General features: G+C 36.8%; 1 protein-coding gene across 1 annotated transcript in view; it reads left to right on the top strand.

Moving 5' to 3' along the window:
• CDKL3 (cyclin dependent kinase like 3) overlaps positions 1 to 16,448 on the top strand; it is an 87,982-nt gene that overhangs the window by 23,614 nt on the left and 47,920 nt on the right. Inside the window, 2 exon segments of the mRNA XM_073802535.1 lie at positions 9,745 to 9,857; positions 11,892 to 12,031. Of these exon segments, the coding sequence (XP_073658636.1) occupies positions 9,745 to 9,857; positions 11,892 to 12,031 (253 nt within the window).

The raw sequence follows: 16,448 nt of genomic DNA, 5'->3' as shown, positions 1-16,448 counted from the left end.
TTTTTTCCAGTGTCTTATAATGGAAGGTTAGGTTGTAGATTTGATATCTGTCTTAATTCTTTTTAAAAAAAATTAATTTTATTGAAGGGTATTTGATTTACAATGTTGTGTTAATTTCTGCTGTACAGCAAAGTGATTCAGTTATATTGATACATGGATATATATTCTTTTTCATATTGTTTTCTATTACGGTTTCTTACAGAATATTGAATATAGTTCCCTGGGCTATACAGTACCACCTTGTTGTGTATCCATTCTATATATAATAGTTTGCATCTGCTCATCCCAAACTCCCAATCCATCCCTCCCCCACCCCACCAGCCTCTTTGGCAGCCGCAAGTCTGTTCTCTATAACCTGTGAGTCTGTTTCTGTTTCTGTTTCATAGGTAAGTTGATTTATGTCATATTTTAGATTCCACATATAAGGGATGTCATGTGGTGTCTGTCTTTCTCTTTCTAACTTACTTCACTAGTGTGATAATCTCTAGGTCCATCTGTGTTGCTGCAAATGGCATTATTTCATTCTTTTTTATGGCTGAGTAGTATTCCATTGTATATGTGTACCACATGTCCATTCATCTGTCAATGGACATTTAAGTTGTTTCCATGTCTTGGCTATTGTATATAGTGCTGCTGTGTAGATAGGGATAGGTGTGTTGTCTGTCTTAATTCTTAATATAGGCATTTATAGTTGTAAATTTCTCTCTAAGCACTGCTTTACCTACATACCCTAAATTTTGTTTTGTTTCTTCATTTTCGTTCATCTCAAAGTATTTTCTGTTTTCCCTTTTGATTTCTTCTTTGATACATTTGTTATTTAGTAATGTGTCATTTCCCAAATTTTCCTACTACTTATATCTAATTGTATTCTATTGTGATAGGAGAATATACTTTATATCATTTCTGTCTTTTTAAATTTATTGAGGTTTGTTTATGGCCTACCATATAGTCTATCTTGGTGAATGTTCCATGTGACTTGAGAGAACGTGTATTCTGTTATTGGATGAAGTATTCGATAGATGTCTATTAGGTCTAACTGGTTTATAGTATTATTCAAGTCTTCTATTTCCTTGTTGATCTTCTGTCCAGTTGTTCTCAACATGTTTATATTGTTATAGCTTTCTGATGAATTGACACTTTTATCATTATAACATTATCTCTAGTAACATTTTCTGTTTGAAGTCTACTTTGTCCAGTTTTCTTGTGCTTGTTGTTTGCATGATGTAGCTTTTTCATTCCTTTTACTTTCAATCTGTTTGTATCTTTGAATAAATGTGTAAAATTTATTAAATGTGTCTCCTGTAAACAGCGTATAGTTGAATTATGTTTTTTTGAAATTCAGGCTGACAATCTCTGCCTTTTAAGTAGATTGTTGAATCTATTCACATTTAATGTTATTAGTGATATAGTTGGATTTACACCTGCTTTTTTTAATATATCCTTTTTTTAAAAAAAATAAATTTATTTATGTATTTATTTTATTTTTGGCTGTGTTGGGTCTTTGTTGCTGTGCACGGGCTTTCTCTAGTTGTGGCGAGCGGGGGCTACTCTTCATTGCGGTGCGCGGACTTCTCATTGCGGTGGATTCTCTTGTTGTGGAGCACAGGCTCTAGGCACGTGGGCTTCAGTAGTTGTGGCATGTGGGCTCAGTAGTTGTGGCTTGCGGGCTCTAGAGCACAGGCTCAGTAGTTGTGACACACAGGCTTAGTTGCTCCACGGCATGTGGGATGTTCCCAGACGAGGGCTCGAACCTGTGTCCCCTGCATTGGCAGGCAGATTCATAACCACTGCACAACCAGGGAAGCCCACACATCTGCTTTATTTCTTTATTTGTGTCTCATGTCCTTTTTGTTCCTCTGTTCCCATTTTACTGCTTTCCTTTTTCATTAAGTGAATATCTTGTAATGTATCAATTCAATTTCTTTTTTTCTTTTTTTTTTTTTTTGGCCACGCTGTGCGGCATGTGGGAATCTTAGCTCCCCTACCAGGGTTTGAACCTGTGCCCCCTGCATTGGAAGTGTGGAGTCTTACCCATTGGACAGCCAGGGAAGTCCCTCAATTCAATTTCTTTAATGATTTTTTTTTTTACTATAGGTTTTGGAGATTTGTTTAGTGGTGGCTCTAGTGTTTATTATGTGCACCTTAAATTATCATAATCAGCTTCAGATTTATATTAGCTTAATTCCAGTGATATATATACATAGAAAACTTACTCCTATATAGCTTTATTCCCTTTTCTGTCTTTTTGTGGTATTTTTGCTGTGTATAATAATTTATTAATGTTACAAACCCCAAAATACCTTGTTGTCATTATTACTTTATAATCTATAGTAATTTCCTTAGCCAAAACAGTTTTGCTCTCTCTTACCTCCTTTTTGCTGTTATTGGCAAATAATGTTACACATACATTACATTTCTATATGTTATAGGCCCAACAATATACTATATGCATAGTATTTTATACAATTGCTTTTAAAATAAATCAAGAGAATAAAAGAGGAAAATAGGAATTTATACTGTCTTTTTTTCTTCCGGTTTTATTGAGATGTAATCGACGTACAGCACTATATAAGTTTAAGGTATACAGCATAATGATTTGACTCACATACATCATGAAATGATTATCACAGTAAGTTTGGTAAACATCTATCATCTCACATAGATACAAAATTAAGGAAGTAGAAACTAATTTTTCTGTGTGATGAGAATTCTTAAGATTTACTCTCTTACAACTTTTATATGTAACATACAGCAGTGTTAATTATATTTATCATTATCCCTTGTACTTATTTATCTTATATCTGGAAGTTTATACTTTTTGACTACCTTTATCCATTTTACCCTCCCCCCACATCCCCCTGCCTCTGCTGTAACCACAAATCTAATCTCGTTTTCTATGAGTTTGTTTGTTTCTAAAGTATTGGGTTGGCCAAAAAGTTCGTTTGGGTTTTTCCATAACATCTTACAGAAAAACCCGAACGAACTTTTTGGCCAACCCAATGTAATTGACCTATAACCCTCTGTGATTTGATATTTCTATACATTTCAAATAATCACCATGATAAATTTAGTTATGATATGTCATCATACAAAAATATTACATAGTTACTATGTTCACCATACTGTATGTTTCATCCCTTTGGCGCATTTATTTTGTAACTGGAAGTTTGTACCTTTTAACTCCCCTCACCTAGTTCTCTTCTCCCACCCACTTCCCCTCTGGCAACCACATGTTTGTTCTCTATATCTATAATTCTGTTTCTGTTTTGTTATGTTTGTTCATTTGTCTTATTTTTAAAATTCCACATATAAGCGATATCATACAGTATTTGTCTTTCTCTGTCTGAATTATTTCACTTAGCATACCGTCTAGGTCCATCCATGTTGTCGCAAATGGCAAAATTTCATTCTTTTTTATGGTTAAGTAATGTACAGTCTTTTATAATAACATAAGTACCTTTACTTGGGCTCATTGTTTTTTGTGTGGACTTGAATTACTGTCTGGGGTCACTTGTTTTTAGCCTGAAAAACTTCCTTTAGTATTTCCTGTTACACAGGCATGCTGGTAACAGATTCTCTTAGTTTTTGTTTATCTGGGGAAGTCTTTATTTCACCTTCATTTTTAAAAGATAACTTTGCTGGATATAGGATTTTTAGTTAATAATTTTTTCTTCGAGCAGCTTGAATATGTTGTACCACTGCCTTCTGGCCTAGATTGGTTTTTTTTAATATTTATTTATTATTTATTTTTATTTATCTGTTTTGGCTGTGCTGGGTCTTAGTTGCAGCATGCGAGATCTCCTTAGTTGCGGCATGTGGACCCTTGGTTATATCGTATAAACTCTTAGTTGCAGCATGCATGCAGGGTCTAGTTCCCCGACCAGGGATCGAACCCAGGCCCCCTGCACTGAGAGTGTGGAGTCTTACCCAGTGGACCACCAGGGAAGTCCCCGGCCTAGATTGTTTTTAGTGGGAAGTCAACTGTTAATCTTAAGGAGATTCCTCTGTAAGTGATGAATTATTTTTCTCTTGCTGTTTTGAAGTTTTTCTCCATACTCACCCAGGATTTAGCCTCAGGAACAGGTAACTGGGGGAAATATGAGAAATACTGAAGTTTTCCTCTTGGGAATAAAGCCCTCTGACTGGGAGCTAGGGAAAAAGGAAGCCTGAAGTTCTTGGCTGGAACTGTGTAGGATAGTGTCTTTGCCTTACTGAGCTAGAGTGGAGGAGGGAGAGAGTGGTCTTGATTCAAATACCACAGACTCATCTTTTTAAACAAATTTTCATAGATTTTCTCTTTTTTAAAATAATTAATTAATTAATTAGGTTGCGCCAGGTTTTAGTTGCGACACTTGGGTTCCTTAATTGAGGCTTGCCAGCTCCTTAGTTGGGCATGTGAACTCTTAGTTGCAGCATGCATGTGGCATCTAGTTCCCTGACCAGGGATTGAACCTGGGCCCCCTGCATTGGGAGCTTGGAGTCTTAACCACTGTGCCACCAGGGAAGTCCCTTCATAGATTTTCTTGAATAGATTTTTCTTCATTTGCTATTTGCCCTTAGGACTATTTCTAGAGGTTTTAATTGTTGTGGGTTTTTTTTCATAATTTTCACCAGTTTCACTAGAGAGTAGGTCAGCAGATCTCCAAGTCCTTCCCCCACTGTTTGCCCTTAGGACTATTTCTAGAGGTTTTAATTATTGTGGGTTTTTTTTTCATAATTTTCAGCAGTTTCACTGGAGAGTAGGTCAGCAGATCTCCAAGTTCTTCCTCCATGTGATTCTTTTTAATCCTCCTCTTATTCCTGCATGTTATCCTAGGATTTATTCATACTTCAGATAATGGGGGAGCCCATTAAGATTAGCACTGCAGTGACAATCAACTATATGTATTTTGTCTCCTATTGCTCTTTGAAAGGCCTGCCTAGATAATTCTTTACAGTTCTGCAGATAATGCCTTACCTTACCAAACTGAACTGTGAAAGTTCAGAACAAGCTGGGAAAAAGTGAACTTATTTGTGTAGGAGTGTTTTTAGTGCCTCTGTTAGAAGTGGAGGAGGTGAGTAAGAATTTCATACTGTAGGGAGAGTGCCTAAAAATAATTTACTTAAAACTTTGAAGGCAATAAGTTGGTCTTAATTTTAGTGTTTCTCACTAAAACTTATAAATTTCTATTAAGTTCTTTTTTTTCTTTTCTTTTTTTCTTATTGGAGTATAACTGCTTTACAATGTTGTGTTAGTTTCTGCTGTAAGTTCTTAAAACTTGTGAAGTAAGCAAGCTTTTAAGTTCCTATTATCCAGTTTTTGTTGTAATGCGGGCTTAACAAATTGTATACACCACAGTTAAGTCATTTGTTCCTTAAAATCATTATCTAGCAATACACACAGACACACATCTTCCTTTTAAACAGAAATAGGAACATACTATATATATTGTATAGAATCTTGCTTTTTTTCTCCCTTGTAATTTTTTAAATTAATATACTTTACTTTTTTTTTTTTTTTTTTTTTTGCGGTACTTGGGCTTCTCACTGTTGTGGCCTCTCCCGTTGCGGAGCACAGACTCCGGACGTGCAGGCTCAGCGGCCATGGCTCACGGGCCCAGCCGCTCCGCGGCATGTGGGATCTTCCGGGACCGGGGCACAAACCCGCGTCCCCTGCATCGGCAGGCGGACTCTCAACCACTGCGCCACCAGGGAAGCCCAATATACTTTACTTTTTTAGAGCAGTTTTATGTTTATAGAAAAATTGAACAGAAAGTACAGGGTTTCCCTATATGTCCTTTACCCCTACCCACACAGCACAGTTTCCCTATTATTAACATCTAACATTAGTTTGGTACATTTGTTAGAATTGATAAACCAATATTTATACATTATCATTAATTAAAGTCCATAGTTTATATTAATATTCAGTCTTTGTATTGTGTTTCCTATGGGTCTTGACAAATGTATAATGTCATGTATCTACCATTATGGTATCATACAGAATAGGTTCACAGCCCCCAAAATCCTCTGTGCTCTACCATTTTATCTTTCCCTCCTTTTCCCTGGACCCCTGGCAACCACTGATCTTTTAAATCTCTCTATACACTTGCCTTTTCTGGACTGTCGTATAATTGGAGTCATACATTATGCAACCTTTTCAGACAGCTTCTTTCACTTAGCAATGTGTATTTAAGGTTCCTTGATATTTTTTATGGCTTGATAGCTCATTTCTTTGTAATCATTTAATATTCCATCGTATGTATGTCTGACAGTTTGTTTATCCATTCACCTGATGAAAGATATCTTACCTGCTTTCAAGTTTTGGCACTTATGGATAAAGCTGCTATGAGCATTCATCTGCAGGTTTTTTGTGGACATAAGTTTTTCAACTCATTTGGCTAAATACCAAGGAGTGCAATTTTTGCTGGATTGTATGGTAAGACTATGTTTGGCTTTGTTAGAAGCTGTCAAACTGTCTTCCAAAGTGGCTGTATCATTTTGCATTCTCAACAGCAATGAGTGAGAATTCTGTTGCTCCACATCCTTACCAGCATTTGGTATTGTCAGTGTTTTAGATTTTAGCCATTCTAATAGGTGTTTGGTGGTATCTATCTCACTGTTTTAATTTACAGTTCCCTGATGACATATGATGTTGAACATCTTTTCATATGCTTATTTGCCATGTGTATATCTTCTTTGGTGAGGTGTCTGTTCAGATATTTTGCCCAATTTTTAATTTGATTGTTTTCTTTCTTTATTTGGTTGCACAGGGTCTTAGTTGTGACCAGCGGGCTCCTTAGTTGCAGATCAGCAGCTCCTTAGTTGCGGCTCAGCAGCTCCTTAATTGCAGCACGTGGGCTCCTTAGCTGTACCATGCAAACTCTTAGTTGTGGCATGCATGTGGGATCTAGTTCCCTGACCAAGGATCGAACCCGGGCCCCCTGCATTGGGAGTGTGGAGTCTTATTCACTGTGCCACCAGGGAAGTCCCTGATTGTTTTCTTATTATTGAGTTTTAAGAGTGCTTTGTATATTTTGGATGCAGCTCATTTATCAGTTATGGGTTTTGCAAATATTTTCTCCAACTGTGTGGCTTCTCTTTTCAGTCTCTTAACAGTGTCTTTCACAGAGCAAAAGTTTTAAATTTTAATGATGTACTTCTTAGCCATTTTTTCTTTTGTGGATTATGCTTTTAGTATTGTATCTAAAAACTCATCACCAAACACAAGGTCATCTAGATTTTCTCCTATATTATTGTCTAGAAGTTTATAGTTTTGCATATTACATTTAGGTCTACGATCCATTTTGAGTTAATTTTTGTGAAAAGTGCAAGCTCTATGTCTAGGTTCATTTCTTCTTGCATATGGATTTCTAGTTGTTCCAGTATCACTTATCAGAAGGACTTTCTTTCCTGAATTGCCTTTGCTCCTTTGTCAAAGATCAGTTGAGGGGCTTCCCTGGTGGCACAGTGTTGAGAGTCCGCCTGCTGATGCAGGGGACATGGGTTCGTGCCCCGGTCCGGGAAGATCCCACATGCTGCGGAGCGGCTGGGCCCGTGAGCCATGGCCACTGAGCCTGCGCGTCCGGAGCCTGTGCTCCGCAACGGGAGAGGCCACAACAGTGAGAGGCCCGCATACCGCAAAAAAAAAAAAAAAAGAAAAAAAGATCAGTTGAGTATATTTCTGTGAGTCTATTTCTGGGCACTGTATACTGTTCTCTTGATCTTTTTGTCTATTTTTTCACCAATATCACACTGTCTCACATACTGTAGCTTTATAGTACATTTTGAAGTCAGATAGTGTCTTTCTTATGACTTTGTTCTTGTTCAACATCATGTTGGCTTTTCTGGTTCTATTGCCTTTCCATATAAACTTTAGAATCAATTTATTGATATCCAAATTGGATTTTTTAAAATAAATGTATTTATTTTTGGCTATGTTGGGTCTTCATTGCTGCGCGCAGGCTTTCTCTAGTTGCGGTGAGCGGGGGCTACTCTTTGTTGCAGTGCGTGGGCTTCTCACTGTCGTGGCTTCTCTTGTTGTGGAGCATGGGCTCCAGGCACGCAGGCTTCAGAAGTTGTGGCTTGCGTGCTGTAGAGCGCAGGCTCAGTAGTTGTGGTGCACGGGCTTAGTTGCTCCGCGGCATGTGGGATCTTCCCAGACCAGGGCTCGAACCCGTGTCCCCTGCATTGGCAGGTGGATTCTTAACCACTGCGCCACCAAGGAAGTCCTCTCCAAATTGGATTTTGATTGGGACTGCGTTGAATCTATAGATCAAGTTGGGAAGAACTGACATCTTGACAATATTGAGTTTTCGTATACATGAACATGGAATGTCTCTCCGTTTATTATATTTAGATCTCCTCTGATTTCTTTAATGAATCTTGCTTTTTTTTACTTGAGAGCTTATTTCAGAGATCACTTTATATTAACACATGCAGATAGACCTACCTTATTCTTTTTAACAACTAATATTTCATTGTGTGGTTGTACAAAAACTTACATAGCTATTCCCGTATTGATGGATGTCTAGGTTGTTCCCAATCTTTCTACTACAAACAGTGCTGCAGTGAAATTCTCTTATAATTTATCTTTGTGCACATGTGTGAGTAGATCTTTGGATAAGTTCTTAAGAATAAAGGTGTTTAGTCAAAAGTATGTACATTTAAAATTTTAGTAGCTTTTGCCAATTTTCCTCCAAAGAAGTTGTTTAAATTTATACTCCCAGAGCAGTACATGTGAGTATTCATTTTCCATAGCCTCACCAACATAGCAGTTATCAAATTTTATAATTTTTGTCAGTTGGATCAGTGAAAAATAGATCTCCTTATAGTGTTTATTTATAATTTCTTCTGAATGTAAGTTTGGGCATCTTTTTATCTATTTAAAAAACTGATTAGGGGCTTCCCTGGTGGCGCAGTGGTTGAGAATCTGCCTGCCAATGCAGGGGACACGGGTTCGAGCCCTGGTCTGGGAAGATCCCACATGCCATGGAGCAACTGGGCCCGTGAGCCACAATTACTGAGCCTGCACGTCTGGAGCCTGTGCTCCGCAACAACAGAGACCGCGATAGTGAGAGGCCCGTGCACCGCGATGAAGAGTGGCCCCCACTTGCCACAACTAGAGAAAGCCCTCACACAGAAATGAAGATCCAACACAGCCATAAATAAATAAATTAATTAAATTAAAAAAAAAACTGATTATGTGGGGAAAAAAAGCTTGAATTATGGATGACTCACAATGCGTTAAGATAAATAAAGTAAGTGGTAAAATATTTAAGATTTTTACTTTCTAAGTACAAGATGATTTTAGTATTCAGCTATTCTACGTCATAAACCATTTATCATAATGTCCTTATATAAGTATTTGAAACAGTTTTAGCATTATAATTAATTATTTTGGACTGCTACATGGCTTCTCATGCAACTTAAATATAAACTATTTAAGTTACTAATAAAACATGATAATATTTAATATATATCCTAAAGTTGCTATATGATATTGTAGTGAAAATTGATAAATGATACCACTTAACCATTCTGTTTTCTTTAGCCTTAAGTTTATTTTAAAAGTTCTTTTTTAGGGAATTCCCTGGTGATCCAGTGGTTAGGACTCTGTGCTTCCACTGCAGGGGGCATGGGTTCGATCCCTGGCTGGGGAACTAAGATCCCGCAAGCCCCACAGTGCAGCCAAAAAAAAAAAAAAAAAAAAGTTTTTTCAGAAAAGATTTTTCTATGAAAGTGATTTATTGTTGTCTGTTTCAGACCTGTGGATATCTGGGCCTTGGGCTGTATGATCATTGAGATGGCCACTGGAAATCCCTATCTTCCTAGCAGCTCTGATTTGGATTTACTTCATAAAATTGTTTTAAAAGTAGGTAGGTATTACTGAAATATACTGTTAAATGCCTCAAATAAGTGTTTCCAGATCAATTCTGCTTGATTTTCAAATTTAGTGTTTTCTTTATAAGAACAGGGAAGCATATTTTTTTGATAGATGGGAGTAGATGAATGCTGTGGGCTGATAAAAAAGGTAGAAAATTCTCCTCCTTTTTTTTTTCTTAATATAAATTTATTTATTTATTTATTTTTGGCTGCATTGGGTCTTTGTTGCTGCACGCAGGCTTTCCCTAGTTGTGGTGAGCGGGGCCTGCTCTTCATGGCGATGCTCGAGCTTCTCATTGCAGTGGCTTCTCTTGTTGTGGAGCATGGGCTCTAGATGCATGGGCTTCAGTAGTTGTGGTACACGGGCTCTAGAGCACAGGCTCAGTAGTTGTGGTACACTGGCTTAGTTGCTCCGTGGTGTGTGGGATCTTCCTGGACCAGGGATCGAACCCGTGTCCCCTGCATTGGCAGGCGGATTCTTAACCACTGCACCACCAGGGAAGTCCCTCTCCTCTGTTTTTGAAGATAATATTTTTCTTTGCCAGGAGGCAAATAGCTATGCCATGTTTTGATGGTTGATACTAAGAAAAATAGTAAAATAGGAACCTACTTCAATTTGTCTGAAAGTTGTTTTAAAATTTTGGCTTCTACAAATATTTGCTTCTTTCAGAGAGGACTTTTGAGTAATAGAGTTGATTTTGATGTTTTTTAAAAGTGCTTGGAGGACTTCCCTGTTGGCACAGTAGTTAAGAATCTGCCTGCCAATGCAGGGGACATGGGTTCGAGCCCTCATCTGGGACGATCCCACATGCCATAGAGCAACTAAGCCTGTGCACCACAACTACTGAGCCTGCGCTCTAGAGCCCACGAGCCACAACTACTGAGCCCTGACACCACAACTACTGAAGCCCATGCAACCAGGGCCCGTGCTCCACAAGAGAAGCCACCGCAATGAGAAGCCCGTGCACCGCAACAAAGAGTAGCCCCCACTCGCCACAACTAGAGAAAGCCCACGTACAGCAATGAAGACCCAATACAGCCAAAACAAATAAATAAATAAATTTATAATAAATAAATAAATAAAGTGCTTGGAAATAGAAAACCAATTATTTACTGAGAAAACTTTTTTTAAACCACAATAGATAAGCAGAGAACTCATCTGCTTTGATTACCAAAACATTTTCATGATTAGCATTGCTCATGGAGTTTCAAGGATTTTATATATATATACCTCTGAATGAGGAGCTTGAGGAGCCTTTTTTGTGGTGAGGAAGCTATACATAAACATGTAATTACAGGATCATGAGAAAGGTACTGTTAACAACTATAAAAACCGTGAATCTGGGTAAATATTGATTAAAGATACAGTTCAGAGCCTTAAAGCATCATACTTTTTTCTGTCATCTTTAAAGTTCTGGTTATGAGATTAATGTTAGAAGGACCTCTAGAGACGGTGGGATCAATTTTGTTATTTTACAAATGAGGAAACCAAGGCACAGAAAAGGAAGATTTGCCCAAGGTCACAGAATTAGTTATAGCAGAGCTAGTGCTAGAATTTAGCTCTCTCCACTCCTATTTATAGTTCTTTCCATTCTACTACTACTCTATAGCCTTGTTTCTTCTTTGCAGAATTCCTATTTATATATAATTTTAGTATTTTAGCTGTTTTGAGTAAGGGTTTGCTGATGAACACTTGCTAGTTAAACCATTTATATACCCTTATAGAAATATGTAAAAGTTTGAATGTGCCTTTTCTAATGGCATTATATGTCTTGTATTTTGGGAAAAGAATATGCACATGTGGTTTTATATTTTCTACTGCCTATGTACTATCAATAGATTACTGGGGAAACTCACATTTTTTTATGCTGTATTAAGATAGTTTCTTGTTCAACTTTAAAAAATTAAAAGAACTTAACTGTTATTCTCCCTTTTTAGTAATTTAATGCAGACTACATAACAATTTATTATTTTGATTGTAGAATAATTTCCTGGTTTTCTTATGTATATATTTTTTCTCTTTTCAGGCAATTTGACACCTCACTTGCAGAATATCTTTTCCAAGAATCCCATTTTTGCTGGGGTGGTCCTTCCTCAAGTTCAACACCCCAAAAATGCAAGAAAAAAATACCCAAAGCTAAATGGATTGTTGGCAGATATTGTTCATGTATGTTAAGAGATTAAGGACTTATACTGGGAAATTTGCATAAATTATAATACAGTTTTAGGATATTACTTTAATGAGATTCCAAAAGGATTCATGAAGTAATGTTATCTGTTAAAAGTTACTATATTCCTCTGTCTTTATGTCTTAAGTTCAGAGAAATTAAAAGTCACAGGCTGTTAGAAATGAAAGGCCCCTGGGGTAATCCTGTCTATTATTTTTTGTTTATCCCAATTTTATTGATAATTAGGGATAAACTGGAAAATTTTAAGGACTTACCATGTTTATCAACACCTCTTAACAGCCAGTCTTCCTAGCAGTCTACCCAAGGGATTTGTTCCTTGTACAGTGGTATTGTAAGGTACGCACAAGGCGTTCGCAGCTGCAGTTTTAATGTTGTTTCAGGATACACCAGTACCAAAATTCAGGTTGAATCAGAGGAAGCAAAACATTATATAGCACTTTTAAATTAGTTTAAAATTTAAATTTTATTTTGAACTACATAATAAATATACCAGCATACTTAGTACAAAATTCAAAATGTGAGAGAGTTACTTGCTTCTATTTATTTTCTCTTTCCAGCCAATTTCCTTTCCCAGGGTCAACTAAGGTATCTTGTTTCCAATGTACAGCCCTTAAAAAAGTGGTTACCTAAATTTCAAAGCAAGTATAGTGTGATGTTTATAAGAAGGGGCTCTGGATTCACATGAACTTTGTTTAAAACTCAGCTCTGTCACTAATTAGCTCTGTAAACTTGAGCAAGTCAGTCTCCGTGCCTCAGTTTACTGGGCTGTAAAACAACATTAACAATATTTATTTTCTGGAGCTGGAGGATTAAATGAGGTAATGGTAGAAATATTCTCAGCACAGAGCCTTGAAGAAGCTATCAACAAATGTTGTTAATGTTAACTGTTGTTGCTGTTATTTAGATAAAATTAAACATATGACATGTAACATCTAAAGACTATTATCAAAGGAAGAAAGTTGTTTCTTTGGTACTTGGAAAGAACTAGAGTTTATTAAAGGATAAGACTTGTTTACTACATTTTCACTTCAGTTTCTTTCTTTTTTCATGTCATAGTTTTGATCATACAAAGAATACCTAATGATCATAAGAAAAATAGGAATACTTGATAAACAAAGAGGAGAAGTTAAGATTTTCCCAACCCCACAATCCAGGAAAAATTACTATTAACATTTTGGTTTATATACTTCTGGGCTTTTCCCAACCAACTACAAGCATAGAAGTTTATGCTTTTTAAAAGGTATCATACTTTACACACTGCTATGTAATCTGTTTATTTTCACTTAGCAGTATATTTTAAGCATACTACCATGTCAGTAAGTATGGAGCTACATCATAATTTTAGGGCTTACATAGTGTTTCATTGTATGACTGTACTATAGTTTATTTAACTGATCTTGCAATTTGGACATTTGTTTTCAGGTTTTTTCTCTCACTATTGGTAAAGTTGCTACAGTGAACATCTTTTTGTTTTTGTTTTTTTTTTTTGTTTTATGGTACGCGGGCCTCTCACCACTGTGGCCTCTCCCGTTGCGGAGCACAGGCTCCGGACGCGCAGGCTCAGCGGCCATGGCTCACGGGCCCAGCCGCTCCGCGGCATGTGGGATCTTCCCAGACCGGGGCACGAACCCATGTCCCCTGCATCGGCAGGCAGACTCTCAACCACTGCGCCATCAGGGAAGCCCAGTAAACATCTTTTATATGTTTTTATGAACTTGTATTGTTGGGATAAATTCCTAGAAGTGTGACTAGTGGACCAAAGGGTTTACACTTTTTAGGACTTTTGATATATTTTGCTGTTTTTTTCTCCAGAAAGGTTTCATTAATTTATACTCAAGTAGCACTGGATATAAATCTCCATTCTCAATCTAACATTGATTATTATAATTTTTTTATTTTTAAATTTTATTTATTTATTTTTGGCAGCATTGGGTCTTCGTTGCTGTGTGCAGGCTTTTCTCTAGTTGTGGCAAGTGGGGCTACTCTTCATTGTTGTGCATGGGCTTCTCATTGTGGTGGCTTCTCTTGTTGAGGAGCACGGGCTCTAGGTGCGTGGGCTTCAGTAGTTGTGGTGCATGGGCTCAGTAGTTGTGGCTCTCGGGCTCTAGAGCACAGGCTCAGTAGTTGTGGCTCACAGGCTTAGTTGCTCCTCAGCATGTGGGATCTTCCTGGACCAGGGCTTGAACCTGTGTCGCCTGCATTGGCAGGCGGATTCTTAACCACTGCACCACTAAGGAAGTCCCAGAATATTATAATTTAAAAAATATTTGCCAACTTAATAAACTAGAAATAAAATACCTTTCTTAAAATTGCACTTAGGGCGTTACAGGAAAGTTGGATATTTTACTAATATTAATTGGTCATTTGTATTTCTTATTTTAAGAATCCTTAACCTATTTGTCATTTCAAGTATCTTTTTATATTGATTTGCAAAATAATAAACATATTAGTCTTTTGTTGTATATGTTGTAACTACTTTTTTTCAACTTGAATAATCTGATGATTTGGAATGCCACATTTATCGTAGACAAAATGCTTATACGTGCTTGGGTCTGTTTCTATTTTGTTGACTTCTCTCTTTATTCTAGTACAGATACAGTTTTGATTGATTAGTGTAACTTTAAAATACATCTTTTTGTTTTTTGGCTGCACCGCACGGCTTGTGGAATCTTAGTTCCCTGACCAGAGATTGAACCCAGGCCCTGGCAGTGAAAGCGCCTAGTCCTAACCACTGGACCACCAGGGAATTCCCTAAAATACATCTTAATACCTGGTGTAGAGCATGTATTTTTTTCCTAGATTTAAATTTTTTAAACAATTTTATTATGGTATAATTTCTGTACAGTAAACTATATGTACTTCAGATGTATAATTTGATGAGTTGATAGATGTATACACCTGTGAAACCACCACTACAACAAAGATACCTAACATTTCCATCACTCCCCAAAATGTTCTTGCGTCCTTTTGTAATCCATCTTTCCCTTCATTCCTATCCCCAGATAACCACTGATTTATTTGTAACTATAGTTTACATTTTCTAGAATAGTCTACAAATGGAATCAAACAGGATATACTGTTTTATGTCAGGCTTCTTTATCAGCATTGTAGTCTAGAGATTCAGTTCATGTTTTTGTGTGTATCGGTAGTTTGTTCCTTTTTATTGCTGAGTAGTATTACATTGTATGGATATATCACAATTTTTTATCTATTCTCCTGTTTTGGGTTGTTTCCTCTTTTTGGCTTTTACAAATAAAATTGCTATTAACATTCACTTATAAGTCTTTGTGTAGATGTGTATTTTTACTTTCAGGGGGAACTGCCAGTCTGTTTCTCAAAGTATGGTATTTTACATTTTCCAAACTAGGGCAAGTATTTAAATTTTGTGAATTATATTATTCACAGAAAGAATATCTATCTGCTTCTAATAGGCTATGACCTTTTAGCATTTTTCTTCCTAAATTTTGTTGTTGGATAACTATTATGTTCTAATATAAGCACGTATTTTTAGCTAGTTGCGGTCTTAAGGATCTGAATATTCCCACATCATAAAGATAATGGACTCAGTTTTACTTTGTGAGTCAACTTCTTTTAAATTGTGGTAAAAAACACATAACATATAATCTATCCTCTTACCAAATTTTAATATGTACAGTACAGTGTTGTTAACTATATTCACATTGTTGTATAGCAGATCTCTACGACTTTTTCTGTGAATCAATTTAAACGTACACCTTTTGAAATAAACGAAAGTGTAATAAATTGTATGCAGTTACTTTGGATATTCTGGACTTTAACTATCTTTTATATTTATGAGATCTTAGACAAATTACTTGTCCTCTCTGGGCCTTAGTCTTCTCATCTGTACAGTGAGGATAGTAATACTACCCACCTTGTAGGATTGTTGTTGGGATCAAGTAATAGGAAGAGGCTAGATAGAGTGTTGTATGGCACATAGTAAGCATAAATAAAAGTTAACTATTAGTAGTATGTTTTGCCGCTTTTTAGAGGAAGAATGAATATTATAAGGTAAATAGCTTTTATTCAAATTCTGTCTTTAATATTTTGATTAAAGAAATGTGTTCTATTTATAATTATTTAATTATATATAGATTCATTATGTGCATCTTATTATCCAAAACTCTTTTTTTAATAATTTAAATTTTTATATTTATTTTATTTATTTTTAAAGGCTGCATTGGGTCTTCGTTGCTGTGCGTGGGCCCTCTCTAGTTGCGGCGAGCGGGGGCCACTCCTCGCTGTGGTGCGCGGGCCTCTCACCGTGGTCGCCTCTCCTGCTGCGGAGCACAGGGTCTAGGTGCGCGGGCTTCAGTAGCTGTGGCATGCGGGCTTCAGTAGCTGTGGCACGCGGGCTTCAGTAGCTGTGGCATGCGG

The sequence above is a fragment of the Tursiops truncatus genome, chromosome 3 (assembly GCF_011762595.2).
Source record: "Tursiops truncatus isolate mTurTru1 chromosome 3, mTurTru1.mat.Y, whole genome shotgun sequence".
NCBI lineage: Eukaryota > Metazoa > Chordata > Mammalia > Artiodactyla > Delphinidae > Tursiops > Tursiops truncatus.
Note: the sequence above shows the minus strand (reverse complement) of the source record. Positions and strands in the feature narration are given on the sequence as shown.